The 16,992-nt window shown below is 38.4% G+C and overlaps 1 protein-coding gene across 4 annotated transcripts in view; it reads left to right on the top strand.

Moving 5' to 3' along the window:
- Positions 1-16,992, top strand: part of TMEM38B (transmembrane protein 38B) — an 81,498-nt gene that overhangs the window by 20,253 nt on the left and 44,253 nt on the right. For 2 of the 4 annotated variants that reach the window (XM_063787607.1, XM_063787608.1), the window contains exons 4-6: positions 9,106-9,176; positions 9,908-10,092; positions 10,905-10,992. In XM_063787607.1, coding sequence (XP_063643677.1) covers positions 9,106-9,176; positions 9,908-10,092; positions 10,905-10,992 — 344 coding nt within the window. The remainder of the gene's footprint in view (positions 1-9,105; positions 9,177-9,907; positions 10,093-10,904; positions 10,993-16,992) is intronic. The other 2 variants (XM_001139453.8, XM_063787609.1) reach the window with 1 other exon arrangement.

Here is a 16,992-nt window from a genome sequence, read left to right as displayed (position 1 = left end):
GGTTGTAGCGAGCCGAGATCACGCCACTGCACTCCAGCCGGGGCGCCATTGAGCACCGAGTTAACGAGACTCCGTCTGCAATCCCGGCACCCCGGGAGGCCGAGGCCGGCAGATCACTCGCGGCTAGGAGCTGGAGACCAGCCCGGCCGACACATCGAAACCCCGTCTCCACCAAAAAAACACGAAAACCAGTCAGGCGTGGCGGCGCGCGCCCGCAATCGCAGGCACCCGGCAGGCTGAGGCAGGAGAACCGGGCAGGGAGGCTGCAGTGAGCTGAGATGGCAGCAGCACTGTCCAGCCTCGGCTCGGCATCAGAGGGAGACCGTGGAAAGAGGGGAGAGGGAGAGGGAGAGGGAGAGGGCGCCTCCCAGGTTCAAGCAGTTCTTCTGCCTCAGCCTCCTGAGTAGCTGGGACTAAAGGTGCATGACACTATGCCCAGTTAATTTTTCTATTTTTAGTGCAGCCGGGGTTTCACCACGTTGGCCAGGCTGGTCTCGAATTCCTGAGCTCAAGTGACCTGCCTGCATTGGCCTCCCAAGGTGCTGGGATTACAGGCTTGAGCCACTGTGCCCGACCGACTTCCCACTTTAAATAACCATTATGATAACATACCAGTATCCTGACTTTTATGGTAATCACTTTTTTGAATATTTTAATAATTTTATCACTCAGTGCTTATCCTTAGATACTATAGTTTAGTCATGCCTATTCAAAAATTTCATTTGTTTCTTAAGCTTTTTAAAAAAATGGTTACCCCTTCATTTCTTTCTTTTCCTTAAACTTTATCTGTTGAAGAACCAGAGCCAGTCGATTTGCAGTTTTACATAGTCCAGAGTTTGCTGATTGCATAATCATGGTATAGATCATTATATTCTTCTGTTCTTTGTGTTTCCTCACAGTTGGAAGATTGATGCAGAATCCAAATCAGATTTAGGCTAGATCCCTTTACCAAGACTTCTAAGAGGTCCCATTTTGTGACATTAGCACCCTTTTACATTTAGTGCCTATTAATTAGGAAGTGCAAACTGAAGATAGTCTAGTTTTATCTTTTCTTCTTATTTATTAGTTGGAATATTACTATAAATGATGACAGCCGCAGGCCATCTGGTGTGGCTGCTGCCATCATGTCAGCTGCTTCAGGGAGGGCACAGGGAGAAGGCGGACAGCCCCACACCCCCCACAGCCCACCAGCCACCCTTGGGGTCTCCACGATGGGGCTGGGCCAGGCTGGTTCCTGCACTGGCCAAGGGGGAGCTTCAGGTCGCCCCTGAGCTTTGGGGCCACAAAGGGAGCTTGCATGGCAATGTTGCCCCTGTCCCGGATGCCAGCCCAGGCCCAGTGAGGACCTGGAGCCCCCACCCTAGGCTGTGAGGGGACTTGGCCCAGTGCCATGCACCACGGAGCAAAGGGAGCTGGGGACATGCGGGAGCCCTGCCCCTTCCAAGTTGGTGGGGCTGGAGCTCCCCAGGTGCAACTGCAGCTGCCCAAGTCATGGCTGCAACCCAGGCACCCCTCTGCTCTTGGGAGCCAGGAGTAGTCAGTAGAGGGCGGGGCTGCAGCCTTCAAGTAGTGGCTGCAATCCCTGACCTGCCGCTCCATGGAGCAGGCAGGATCCCCATTCCAAACCCCTCCCCGACAGCTGCAGCCCCCCAAACCGGGGCTGCAGACCCAGGCATACCTGCACTCTTGTGGGGTCTGGGAAGGGCCCCCTTGCTGTTGCAGGCTTGGAGGTGCCTGCTCCCGCTGCCTGGCCTCTCCCCAATCTTGGAGCAAGGTTGGGGCTGGGTTGGGGCTGAGCCTAGGCGCTGTCACAGCCTGGCTGGGTGTGCCGTTGCTTGGGGCAGTGCTGACGTGCCAGCCCCCTGCCACCTTGGCCCCCTCTGGACTTTGGGTGCTGAAGAGTGCGGGAGGGGAAACTGAGGGGTGGCTGAGGGTGGCCAGGCGCTGGCCTGCAGGTGCCCCTTGGTGCCAACAGCCTGGACATGATGGATGACGCGGGAGGCAGACAGGCTTCTTGGTGGAAGGGGGCGGGTTCCCAGTGAAGCCCCACCTTCAGGCTTGGGCAGGTCTGAAGCCTGGAGCTGGGCTGCCAGTCCTGCCACCAGAGGCGGAACTCATAATGCCTTTTCCTGGGCCCACCCATGGCTTCCCATGGCTGCTCATGGACAAATCAGCATGCATTTCTCTCCTCTGAGGCCCATAAAAGCTCTGGGCTCAGCCAGGGCAGGGCAGAGTAGGAAGAGTTGACTGGCCAGTTGCAGAGAGGACCTACCCTCTTTGGGGCCACCTCTGCTGAGAGCTGTAGACATGGGGATGACCAGCTGCAGGGAGGAGCTACCCTCTCTGCTGAGAGCTGAGCATGGAGGAGTTACCCTCTCTGCAGGGCCTCCTCTCTGCTGAGAGCTGCAGATGTGGGGATGACCAGCTGCAGAGAGGAGCTACCCTCTCTGTTGAGAGCCGAGTACTTGTTGGGATGACCTGCCTACAAACCGCAGAGAGGAGCCTCCTCCCTGCTGAGAGCTGCAGAGACAATGGGAGGACCTGCTTGCAGAGAGGAGCCACCCATCTTCCTCTCAGCTGACAGCTGCACACTCAACAGGATGACTTGCCTACAAAGAGGAGCTACCCACTGTGGGTCTTCTCTGAGCTGCTCTAACACTAAACAAAGCTTCTCTTTGTCTTGCTCACCCTCCACTTGTCTGAATACTTCATTCTTCCTGGACGCAGGACAAGAGCTTGGTCAAGGGTGCCACCAGCCAGAAAGGTTTCTGCCCAGAAAAGTGACATCCCAAAGATCCCAAAATACAAATAGATACTTCCTGTTTATCATCTATTTGGAAACCAGCTATACAGTTCATACTGGAAAGGTAATGCTTGGTTCTTTCCCTTCATTTACCAGTTTTCAGTATAATGAACTGGATCTCTGTCATCGTCTAAAGATACCAGCTTAAATAAAATAATTATGAGCTCGTGGACTAACCATATTTCATTGGTTTCAATAAAATTTCAGTTATTTTCATATCGAAGCTCAAATTATCCCATCTTCAGCCAGTGGAAGCCTCTTCAGATAGACTCCTGAGACAGATTTTGAATTAGTTTACTTTCTACCTGGTGTTGTAAGATTCATCATGTGCTTTTCTTCTGGAATCACTTGTTTCTCTAAGACGTTCTGGTTTCTTTTGGTGAGCAATGGCATTTCAAGACCACAATTTGAGTGCTAGAGACGCTCACTGTTATTGGGTTAATCATTATGTCTAGGCCTTTTTAGTGAACAGAGCTAGGAAAAATGAAGATAAAATAACTCATGACTTCATATTCATATTTCTAATTCAAATTCAGGACCATATAGCTTTTTAAAGTTTTTTCCCTGTTACATATATATCTCCTTTCTTCCACCCTAAGAATTTGGATTCTTAAGGACATAGGATGTGATTAAATTAATATATTCTAACATTACTGATTTTTTTCTGTATTATGCACACAGTAGTCTTAGAGTAATGTTAAAGACTACCAAAGAAATGATTACAGAAAATTATTATTGCATATGTTCTATTAATTCTCCCATTTTAACAATAAATGTACTATTTTACACTGTCATTTTAAATATATTACTCCATTTTCTTCTGGCTTAAAGCACTGCTGTGAAAGTCTGGTGATCTTTTAATTTTCTTTCTCTTTTAAGATCTTTTTTTTCTAGATCCCTAAAGATTTATTTTTTCATTAAGGTCCAGTCATTTAAAAAAAATATCTTGGTGTTCGTTGTTGTGCAACAGTATTCTCTTCTACATGGTGTGTTCTTTTTGGTACCTACACTTTTTTTTAATTGAGAAAGTAATACTAGTATTTGTATTCTTCCTTTGCATTGGTTAAGAACTCTTATTATTGGTATATTGGCTCTTCTTTGCCTTTCTTCAAGGATTTTTAAAAAATCTATATTTCTAAAAAAATTAACCTGCTTTTCACTTGTTTTTCTCTTTTCTCCTGCTGTTTCTTTGAAGACACTATCTGTTATGTTTCTCTTTGTGTTTTCTGGTTTGTTTTTTATTTTGGAAATGATTTTTTTTCTTTTATCTCTTACTCTCTCCTGAGTGTTGAATCTTTGGTTCTCAGTTTTGCTTATTCTTATGTGTGTTCTTTTATGTCTTACATGACTTTCTTAATGTCTTTAGCTTGTTTTGAAATCGTAGTTTACAGTTTTGATCTGTTTTGTTTGCACATTTTCCTGAGTGCTTACATTGTCTATAGGGATTTATTCTGCTTATTTTTTTCTTGTAATAACTTTGTATAGGATTTGATCTTGATACTTTTGGTCATTTTTATATGAAATTGGCTTTCATAAACTTGCAGAATGTGGTGGAAATATTTTCTTGACTTCACAGAGCTCCTGCTTTTGTTTTTATGTAGTGTTCAAAAGATGAGGACCTGCTTTTTGATATTTCTTGGATCTCTTACCTTCCTTGGCTTGGTGTGGACCTTTTCTTTCTTCTGTTCTATTCTGCTCAGGTTTGATTCTTCCCAGTTTCTTCTCAGTGTGGGGAGCTCAGGCTTGATTCTTCTCAGTTTCTTCTCAGTGTGGGGCTTATTATAGAAGAGAGCCCTGGTGGGTCAGTTTCAAAAGCTTAAAGCTCAGAGGGACTAAATTGTTCCAACCCTTTCAGAACTTCTTATCATGGGCTCTTTGTCTTATCTGGTATTAGAGATGCCAGAACCTCTGTCAGTTGTAGCATTTGTGTGTGTGTGTGTGTGTGTGTGTGTGTGTGTGTGTGTGTATTTCCAAATGAGTCTGCTCTGCTTTCCAGTGAATACCCGTTAGCTATTTTGGTATGATTTTGGTCTTAAGTTCATCAGTTGCCACCTTGTTGCTTTCTTCTTTCTGCCAAGTAGTACAGTGTTGTGGGTGTTAGTGATTTTTCTCTACCCACTTGCATTTTGGGGTTTGAGGGGATACCTTGTCACATAGTTTTGTTGTAAGTACAGTTGACCCTTGAACAACATGAATTTGAACTGTGTGAATCCACTTATGTGCAGATTTTCTTCTGCCTCTGCCACCCCTGAGATAGCAAGACCAACCCCTCCTCCTCGTCAGCCTACTCTTTGTGAAGATGAAGAAGAATGGAGACTTTCATGATGATCCACTTCCACTTAATGAATAATAAATACATTGTCTCTTCCTTAACATTTTCTTAATAACATTTTCTGTGGCTTAATTATAAGAATACATCGGGGACAGATAGGTGACAGTGAAAAAATTATGTAATACAAGTAACATAAAAAAATCTGTTAATCACCTGTTCATATTATTGGTAAGGCTTGTGGTCAACAGTAAGGTATTAATAGTCAGATTTTGGAGAGTCAGAAGTTATATGTGGTGTTTTGATTGCATAGGGGTTGGCATCCCTAACCCCCATGTTGTTGAAGAGTCAACTATTGTGCATGGGATTTTGGTTTTCCTGTCTTGTTTCTCTGTATGTTTTTATGGGAATTTGAAGAGTATCAGAATGTATGCAGCCACTACCATCTTCTCAGAACCCTTACCATTAGTTTTTATGTCACTTCTATGGTCTCCTCCCATTCCATCTCTTTTCTTCCGCCTTCAGAAGTAACCATTATCTTCAACTTCATGATGCCCAGAGAAATAACTAGAAGCAATAAAAATGCTCATCCACAGAAGAAAAAATATGGATATTAATATAATGGCATTATCTAATAGAGTTTAAGAATCACTTTCCTAAAATAAATCTTTAAGCATATAACAAGAGAAAATGTTGCTTATGTACAGATATGTGCAAGAATGTTTTTAGAAACACTATTTATAATAGGGAAAACTGGGAACAACTCTGTCAGCAGAGAAATGATGGATAAATTATGGCATATTAATTCTGTTATGGTAAATACTGGTGAAAATTAGTAATTATAACCACACACAATAAGAATAAATCTCAGGAATAGAGCTTAAACAGAAAAATACATATGATTCTATTTATAAAACCTTTAACAACTATATTGTTTATGGATATAAACATATGCTAAAACTACATAAAAAAGCTAGGATTTGTATTCAACATTATGTTACTAAGATTCATCTGTGTGTTTGTATGTAGCTGTAGAACATAACTTCCCCCTGCTGTATAGTCCATTATATTAATATCTATATTTTATTCTTTTGTTGATGGCAGTTTTCTTGGTTCTAGGTGTTTAGTTAGGCATTACAAAACAACAATAATAGCAATTACATAGCATTTACTGTGTCCCAGTTTTCTAAGTGTTTTGCTTATATTATCTCACTTAAACCTGACAAGAACCCTGCGACGTAGGTATTATTTTATTCAATTACGTGTTAAAAAGCATGTAATTGAGGCATGGAGAGGTTAATAACTTGCCTAAGGTGTCACAGTTACTGAGTAGTTGAAGCTGGGATTCCAACCTGGCGCAGCTAGTCCTTTAATCTGTACTTACACAGTATATTGGTTTGTACTCTGGAAACAGGAATGTTATCTTTGTCTTCAGAGATCCTTAAATATAAAAAAATTATGGCTTAAAGACATAGTGTATTTTACTATTTTCTTTTTCAAAGTTTTCATATTTAGAACAAATTTGTAATCTTTGCTTCATTTGAGGTTTTTTTTTTTTTTTAGATGGGGTCTTGCTCTTGTTGCCCAGGCTGGAGTGCAATGGCACGATCTCAGCTCACTGCAACCTCCGCCTCCTAGGTTCAAGTGATTCTCCTGCCTCAGCCTCCCAAGTAGCTGGGATTATAGGCGCCCGCCGCCATGCTGGCTAATTTGTGTTTTTTAGTAGAGATGGGATTTCTCCATGTTTTGTCAGGCTAATCTTGAAGTCTTGACCTCGTGATCCTCCCGCCTTGGCCTCCCAAAGTGCTGGGATTACAGGCGTGAGCCACCGTGCCCTGCCCATTTGATTTTAATTTGAGAGATAAAATGATGTTAGAAATGTTTTTAAACAAGCAAGCAAGGTAATCTTTAGTACAGTAGCTCATAGTGTATACATCTGGAAATTAGCACCATCTACTGGCAAAGAGAAACAATAACTTGGTATGTCATAGTATTGTGTACACTTTCATAGGTTTTGTTTGTTTTGAAAAGCTGTTCCCGGGGGAAATAAATATTTTATAATTTTTTAGTATGTTTATTTTTGTTTCCTATATATTTTTCTTAAAATTTCAAGTATCAATTACTTATATATGGCACATTTGTGTAACCGAGACTACATTTAGATGAGGAAAAATACAACAAAATGTATCATTTTATAGTTGTCATTCTGTCTGTATTTTTCAAAGCATGTACAAAAAATTTTCAATTTGTTGGAGTGGTAAGAGCAAGAACAAAGCTGTCATACTGGACTAACATGAACTGCATTTAGTTTATCATTGTGTTTTGTCTTAGTTAAGTGATACTGTTTTCGATAGAGGAGTGGAATTGATAGTAGAGTGAAAACAGAGTTCTCAGTGACTAAGCCTGGGAAGCGTCTCTCTGCCTAACTTTTTATATATACCTAAATTCTACTCTCACTTTTTCTTAAACTGGTTGAGATTTCATTTGTTTGTGGCCTAGGGTCTTGTTTGTATCCCGTTTGAGACGTTTATTCTTTCGTTATTTTTTCTCTCCATTAACTTAACCTATAGTTAAATGTATGAGAAGTCAGTTGTTTTCTCATTCCACTTCCTCTCTCATTTTGTGATATGTTTTCTTTAGGCACTTTACAAGTTAAAGTTACCTTGGATATGATAATTTTAGTTAAAGGTGAAATTATGTTTATAGAAGGGTTACAAGGTTATTACCTAATAAGTGTTGGTTGAGGGATTTATTAAAAGAATTTTAAAGGCTAATTTGTTATAGAGCAGGAATGGTTGTTGAGTGTGCCATTGGTCTGATATGTTTACTTGTAAGTCTACTGAGCACAATAAACAATTGTTCTTTTGCCCTGTGGCTACTTAACTCTCAAATGAAAACAGTTTTTTTGTTTAAAATGTTAGCTTATTGTAGGTGTGCTTTAGAAAGATCTGATTAAATAGAAGAGTTGCAATAATTGCAAATTTTTTAATGTCTTATACTATAATGTCACATAGTTGAATACCGAAGTCCAAGATTGCTATTGTAATAGTATAGGTTTTTAACTCACGTTAAAGTTAGGCTTAGTGTAAGGAATGAAAATGGGTCATTTATAACATTCTTTTGGTTGTTTTTTTGAATATTTTACTTTTGGGTGCTCATTACTGCTAAGGTGAAAACAAATCCCCCTTTCTTAATGTAATCTATAATAGATATAAAAATACATTTAAAAATTAAGTGTGTATACTTTTCCCCCATTACCTAACCAACTTTTTAGAAATTAGTTCTATATTCAAAGAGAGAACTATACAGACTTTCAAATTTTCTATGAATGTGTAAAAATTTTAAATCATACTAGTTGTTTTTAAAAATCTTATAGAACATGTACAATTTTAAAGCCATACAAATGGTCTTCAGAAATCTTTTTACTACTCTCAGATAGTTTATTCTTTTTTCTCAAACTCTTTAATTATCAACTAATGCTTTGATTTGCTGTATTTTGGATTTTGAATCCAGATTGACTGCTAATAAATGATTTAATTCAGGGCTACTTTTCATCATGCTGAGTTTTAGGTTAGAGGGTAACAAGATGAATGATTTCTGTCATCTAAGAACTATTATAGTTCATTATGAGCATTATAGCCTTTATTTTATATTATAAAGAATAATGTATAAAGAGCTATTTTTAGGCATAGGAACCAATTGGTTTAGTTTTACAGAGCCATCAGAATGTAGTCTGAGCTGAGATGTTAAAATAAAATAAGAATCCCAAAGTCAATGACTATGGTAATATTTGAGTGGCACCTTGAAGAATAGGAAGGAATTGGTAAGTGGAGATGAAGAAGAAAGGGTGCTTTAGGCTAAACAGACTATTGTATCTATTTAGTTGCTGAAGCAGTATTTTGGCAAACATTTCATATTTCATGAACATTGAAGAATTCTGACTTTATAAATCGTGAATTGCAATAAGATTAATAGCTTCTTTTAAAAGATATATGATATTCTTTCATGCCATGTCTTTTATTTACCCCGTTAGAAAGAAGATATGTTCTACTTTAAGCACAAAATTGTCAGCCAGAGTATTTGGAGAATGGAGAGAAAAAAGCAGTATGTTTTCCAATAGATCTTACTGCTAGTATTTGAATAGATGCTTAGAACAAATGAAGTTTAAAAAAATAATTTACCATAGATGGGATGAATTATTTTTAATCACAGTTTAATTTGGTTAAAACTTAAGCTTAGTGAACTAAATTAAAGAACAGCTTCATATTCTTTCAGCTGTATAGAAATGTGTTTTTCCTTAATACAAATCTGCCTCCTTGTGAGCCGTCATGTACCTTTGTATAGATTGTAGTTTATGTCCTGCACAGTGGGGCACAGGTGAATACGTTAGTTGAGATTGAAATGTAGCCCTTGCTGTTACCAAAGGACCCTTTCTCTAATTCATTTTCCCAGAGGACAAAGACACTGTGTAGGAGTTCCTACCCCTGGAAATGATTATACATTTGTTTTGTTACTGGATTCAGCACTTAGCTTCTAGAACAATATAGGCACAAATTAAGAGCTCACTAAATATTTCATATATCTATAAAGTATTCAGAAGTCCACAATTTACATTCTTCTCTGATCATGACTTTTTGGCAGATGACATATGTTTCATGTGATTTAAAAAATTGCCTCCCTACCCAAGTTATGCTTTTATTGAAATCAAGTTAAATGTTTATATGGAAAATTCCATTTGTTGTGTTTTGCCAAATTGTTATTGCTGTTAGGTTAGATTTTAATTTCTGTTCTTCTGATTCCATTAATATATTAAAATGTTGACATTTCATTTTCAGGTATATTACATTTTTTTGCCCGCATGACCTAGTTTCCCAGGGCTATTCATATCTACCTGTTCAACTACTGGCTTCGGGAATGAAGGAAGTGACCAGAACTTGGAAAATAGTAGGTGGAGTCACACATGCTAATAGCTATTACAAAAATGGCTGGATAGTCATGATAGCTATTGGATGGGCCCGAGGTAATATTGACAATATGTGTTCATAAATATTCTGTTGTTGGTGTATTATTAATACCATTACTGAACAATTCTCTAGTTACATTAATGGATCACATACTTTAATAACAGAGACTTTTTGGAAGGTAAAAACCTTGTTTCTGTTGGCTGGTAAAGTTAATTCAAAACTAGTACTAGTCATAAGCCATTATTTTGAGCCTGAGTGTCTTATGATAGAAAATTTTTATGATTGGTTTGATTAAGATCCCCAGAACCAGAAAGATTTATAGTTAATTAAGGTATAGTGCCTCTGTAAATAAAATAAGTTTACATAAGAAATTATGTGGTACATGTGAATAAAAAATATTGCTCTGTCTTTTCTGTGTTTTTTTCATTCAGAATTACTAGAAATAGTAAATATGATTGACTATGGGTTCATGATCATTGAACTTTACATCACTTGCCTTTTTGTTTTGCATGTAGGAATTGAACAAATCTCTGTAACCTCATTTTACAGTATACTGCACCTGAAACCGGTCATATCAGGAAAGGAAATGATAAAGCAGAGGATTTTATTTTTCAGTTCTGAAAGAAACCTCTAACCATATCTTTGTGCCCGAGGCCCCAGTTTTAACAGTTGACATGCTGGTGAAAGGGAAGAATTGCAGTTGTTTTAGTACCCTAAATGTACAAGGCAACTTTTTTCTTCTTTCCAAGAATTACATTTTGGGAATCCTCTTGGAATGTATTATCAGGTGACAGAATTATGGCTCCCTTTAAATATGTTTTACAGGAAAATTTGGCCAAATATTCTTGTTTTATTTTCATATTTTTAGGTGCAGGTGGTACCATTATAACGAATTTTGAGAGGTTGGTAAAAGGAGATTGGAAACCAGAAGGTGATGAATGGCTGAAGATGTCATAGTAAGTTGGTATAAATTATACTGAGACCTAGATGTTTATCCTTAGATCTTACCAAATTCCTTTTTAAGAACATTTTAGGGACTTTAAATGTGGGTGGAATATAGCTGAAAAAATAAATAGTAATGATAATGGGAAGAGAACTAGCAAATTTTGTTCTTTTAAAAAGTCTGCTTTCTCAAATGTAGTTTAAAATATATATTTGCCTTCTCTGTGGGTTTCTCTCCTTAGAAAACAAAACCAAACAAAAACCTCTAGATTATAGTAGAATTGTGGGAAAAGTATATATTTATAAAGTGAAAGCTACGTAGGAATAGACTTCTCTGGATGAAAATGAATCGGTGATAGGCTCTTGGCATTTTCATTAATGACTATGACATCATCCAGATTTCAGGCTATATATGTAGTTCTGATAGTAAAATGTCAAGTTTATGGGATCAAATCAATACATTATCATAAAGTGCTTTGAGTTGCCTTAAAAAATATCAGTTGAGCTTAATTACAGATTAAAATAAGAGAAAGATTAGAGAAATAACCCATTGTGTGATACAAACTGCCTTTTGCATCTATTTAAGATAATCTGTTCTCTGAAGACACTGACTTAGTCTTATTTATTACTTTTTTAAAGAGACAGATTCTCTTTCTGTTGTTCAAGCTTTAGTGCGATGGTGTAGTCATAGCTCACTGCAGCCTAGACCTCTTAGGCTCAAGTAATCCTCCCACTTCAGCCTCCCAAGTATTAATAGTTGGGACTACAGGTGTGTGCTATCATGCCTGGCTAATTTTTGTATTTGTATTTTTTTTTTGTTTGAGACAGGGTTTTATTCTGTCACCCAGGCTAGAGTGCAGTCACTGCAGTCTTGATCTCTTGGGCTTAAGTGATCCTTCCACCTCAGCCTCCTGAGTAGTTGTGACTACAGGCATCTGCCATCATGCCCTGCTACTTTTTAAAATTTTTGTAGAGACAGGGTCTCATCTCAGTATGTTGCCTCGGCTGGTCTTGAATTCCTGGGCTCAAGCGATCCTTGTACTTTGGCCTCCAGAAGTGCTGGGATTACAGATGTGAAGCACCACACCCAGCCAGTATTTTTATTTTTGTAGAGATGGGGTCTTGCTGTGTTGCCCAGGCTGGTCTTAACTTTTGCCTCAAGTGATCTTCCTTCCTTAGCCTCCCAAGGGGCAGGGATTACAGGCATGAGCCACTGTGCCTGGCCGAACTCAGTCTTTATTTTGTTTTGAGTCAGAGTTTCGCTCTTGTCACCCAGGCCAGAGTGCAATGGCGTGGTCTCGGGCTCACTGCAACCTCCGCCTCCCAGGTTCAAGCAGTTCTCCTGCCTCAGCCTTCTAAGTATCTGGGATTTCGGGCGTGTGCCACCACGCCCAGCTAATTTTTGTATTTTTAGTTGAGATGTGGTTTCACCATGTTGGCCAGGCTGGCCTCAAACTCCTGACCTCAGGTGATCCACCCACCTTGGCCTCCCAAAGTGCTGGGATTACAGGCTTGAGCCACTGTGCCTGGCCCAGACTCAGTCTTAAATAAGTCACAGATACGTTTCTCATGTACCTAAAAATGAAGTAGAGAAGTATAGTTACTGTTCCCATAATTCAAGAAGGAAAAGACTTAGAGAATGGTGGCTATAATAAGCAAGGTGAGGAAAGACTTCATGTAAAAATAAGCTCATTTTCTAATTTAAATTGGATTAAAAATAGATTATAATGGATTGAAAATGAAGGTTGAGGCTGGGCACGGTGGCGTATGCCTGTAATCCTAGCACTTTGGGAGGCCGAGGCAGGTAGATCGCCTGAGCTCAGGAGTTCGACACGAGCCTGGGCAACATGGTGAAACCCCGTCTCTACTAAAAATACAAAAACTAACTGGGCGTGATGGCATATACCTATAATCCCAGCTACTCAGGAGGCTGAGGCAGGAGAATCACTTGAACCTGGGAGGCAGAAGTTGCAATGAGCTGAGATCGCACCACTGCACTCCAGCCTGGGTAACAGAGGCGAGACTCTGACTCAAAAAAAAAAAAAAAGAAGAAGGTGGAAAGGCAGTACAAGTGATGAAGTACATTTGTGTGAACTAACAAATTTCGGGATATTTAACTTGAAAAATACCCCTTTAAGTTTGAATGAAGTAGTTTAGAAATAGAACAAAGGAAGCTTTGATTAATGATAAGTTATAAATAAAATTCTTGATATTCAGGGGAGATTTTTCTCATTTTGAGTATATGCCTTGAAACACCTTCCATAAAACATTTTTTTGGGCTTTTATAACCAAAATCAAATTATGTTTCTACTTTGTTCAGAAACCTTGCATTGATTCCTCCAAACGGCCTATAAGGCCCTCCAAATGTGCCTTTTCTCCTTTCCAGTTTGCTTTGATTTCATCTCTTGTTATTATCTCCCTTGCTCACTCTACTCCATGCTTGAGCAAGTCAAGTATGGTCTAGTTTAGCAATAGCTTTTGTCACTACCTAGAACGATTTTTCTTAGATGGCTAACTCCCTTATTTACTTTGCTCAAAGTATTTTCTCAATGCTTCCTTCTCAGTGAGGACTACCCTGCTTAAAATTGCAACACCTCATTCTATTTTACTTTTTTTACAACATTTATCACCTTCTAACATGTTATGTAATTTACTTAATCATTATGTTTGTTCTCCCCTCCCATTGGCTCCTCCTCCCACCCTTCAACGAATATAAAATGCTAGGGACAGAGATTTTTGTCTCTTTTGAATGCTCTTGTGTCCCAAGCACCTAGCACATAGTAGATAATACATACTAGATGACTGTATGAATTATCAACAACTGGGTCAAGTGAGATAGATCACTGGTTCATTATGATGGTTTGTGTTTATGTATATAGTCATGTGTTGCTTAACGATGGGGATATGTTCTCAGAAATGTGTCATTTCATCATTGTGTGAATGTTATCAAGTATATTTACACAAACCTAGATGGTATAGTCTACTACACACCTAGGCTATATGGTATAGCCCATTTCTGTTAGGCTACAAACCTTTACAACATGTTACTGTAGTGACTACTATAGGCAATTTTAACATAGTAGTAGGTATTTGTGTATCTAAACATACCTAAACAGAAAAGATGTGGTAAAAAATATGGTCTGAAAGATAAAAAATGATACACTTGTATAGGGTACTTAGCAAGAATGAAGGTGGCAGGACTGGAAGTTGCTCTCTGTGAGCCACTGAGCAAATGGTAAGTGAAGACCTAGGACATTACTGTGCACTACTGTAGACTTTATAAACACTGTACACTGAGGCAACACTAAATGTATAGAAAAAATTGTTCTTTAATAATAAATTAACCTTAGCTTACTGTAACTTTTTTCTATTTTAAAAAATTTCCCTTTACTTATTTTTAAAATTTTTTAAGTATTATGGGTACATAATAGTACATATTTATGGGGTACATGTGATATTTTGAACCAGGCATGCAGTGTGTAACGACATCAAGGTAATTGGAATATCCATCACTTCAAGCATTTATCATTTCTTTGTATTAGGAACATTCTAATTCTACTCTTTTAGTTATTTTGAAATGTACAATAAATTATTGTTAACTATATTGTACTACTATGCTACCAAATACTAGATCTTATTCCTTCTAACTGTAATATTTTTACTTGATAAACTTTAAATTTTTAAAAACTTTTTGAAGCTTTCGTAGTAACACTTAGCTTAAACACAAACACATTATACAGTTGTACAAAAATATTTTCTTTGTATTCTTATTCTATAAGTGTTTTTCTGTTTTTGAGATTTGTTTTTTACTTTTTAAACTTTTTTTGTTAAAAATGAAGACATAAACACACACATTAGCCTCGGCCTACACAGGGTCAGGATCATCAATATCATCATCTTCCACCTCCACATCTTGTCCCACTTGAAGGTCTTAGGGGCAATAATGCACATGGAGCTTTCATCTCCTATAATAACAGTGCCTTCTTCTGGAATATTTCCTGAAGGATCTGACTGAGGCTGTTTTACAGTTCACTTAAAAAATAAATAAATAATAGAAAGAGGCCAGGTGCAGTGGCTCATGTCTGTAATCCTAGTACTATGGGAGGCTGTTGCAATCTCTTATCTTTTAATTGGAGGGCTTGGTCCAATTAATTTGTAACTTGGGGTGATAAAATATATGAGTATATATAAGTTGTATTAAAATAACATAATTATTGATATGGTTGCATTTAGGTCTATGATTTTATTATTTATTGTTTCCTGTAGTCCTTTTTTTTTGCCTTCTGTTGAATCCAAGAGAGTATTTGTAGGAATTCCATTTTAATTTACTTGTTGGCTTATTAGCTATATCTCCTTGAATTATTATTTTTACTGGTTGTACTAGCAATTATATCTTCAATTTTTCATAGACTACTGAGAACATTATACTGCTTCATATTCATCATCTCACATAGTTTCTTATTTTGTGTATGTGCAGCAGGAGCAGCCACAGTCTACCCATTTAACAAAAATCCTGAATACATTACACTATAATTAGCTATAGTCCTTGTGTTATACATTAGATCTTTAGACTTGTTCATCCTACATGTGTGCTTCTTTGTATCCACTGACCTATATTTCACATTTCCTCCCCCGACCCTGCCCACTGGTAATTGCTGTTGTATTCTCTGTCCTTGTATATTTGACTTTTTTTTCCCCGAGATCCCATGTATAAGTGAGATCATGCAGTAATTTTCTTTCTGTGTCTGATTTATTTCATTCAGCATAATGTCCTCTAGATTCATCCATGTTGTAGCAAATGGCAACATCTCCCTTTATAAGGCTAAATAGTATTCCATTGTATATACAAGGTGACTATCTCTTATTTGAAGTGGTTGGGACCAGAAGTGTTGTGGATTTCAGATATTTTTGGATTTTGGAATATTTGTATTATATACTTACTTGGTTGAGCATCCCAAATTCAAAAACCTGAAGACCAAAATGTTCCAATGAGCATTTCTTTTGATCATGTTGGTACTCCAAAAGTTTAGTATTTTAGAAGATTTAGAATTTCAGATTTTTGGATTAGGGATGCTCAACCTGTATATATCACAGTTTCTTTATCCATTCATCTGTTGATATGGTTTGGGTGTTTGTCCCCTCCAGCTCATGTTGAAATGTGATTCCCAATGTTGGAGGTAGGGACTGGTGGGAGGTGATTGGATCATGGGGGCGGATCCCTCATGAATTATTTATTACCATCCTCTTGTGATAAGTGAGTTCTTGTTCACTGAGTTCACACAAGATCTGGTTGTTTGAAAGTCTGGTTCCTTTCCCTCCTCGTTCTCTTGTTCCCAGTCTCACCATGTGATGTCCTCCCTTTTTGCCTTCTGCCATTATTGTAAGTTTCCTGAGGCTCTCACTAGAAGCTGGGCAGATTTTGGTGCCACTCTTGTACCTCCTGCAGAACTGTGAGCCAATTAAGCCACTTTTCTTTATAAATTACCAAGCCTCATGTATTTCTTTTTTAAAAATCATTATTATTATACTTTAAGTTCTAGGGTACATGTGTACAACATGCAGGTTTGTTACATAGGTAACAATACATGTGCTGTGTTGGTTTGCTCTACCTATCAACTCGTCATTTACATTAGGTATTTCTCCTAACACTATCTCTCTCCCAGCCCCCCAGCCCCTAACAAGCCCCCGTGTTTGATGTTCCCCTCTCTGTGTCCATGTGTTCTCATTATTCAACTTCCACTTATGAGTGAGAACATGCGGTGTTTGGTTTTCTGTTGTTGTGATGGTTTGCTGAGAATGATGATTTACAGCTTCATCCGTGTCCCTGTAAAGGACATGAACTCATCCTTTTTTATGGCTGCATAATATTCCATTGTGTATATGTGCCACATTTTATCCAGTCTATTATTGATGGACATTTTGGTTGGTTCCAAGTCTTTGCTATTATGAATAGTGCCGCAGTAAACATACGTGTGCATGTGTCTTCACAGCAGCATGATTTATAATCCTTTGGG

Source organism: Pan troglodytes, chromosome 11, assembly GCF_028858775.2.
Source record: "Pan troglodytes isolate AG18354 chromosome 11, NHGRI_mPanTro3-v2.0_pri, whole genome shotgun sequence".
NCBI lineage: Eukaryota > Metazoa > Chordata > Mammalia > Primates > Hominidae > Pan > Pan troglodytes.
This window is presented reverse-complemented; position numbering and strand designations above follow the sequence as displayed.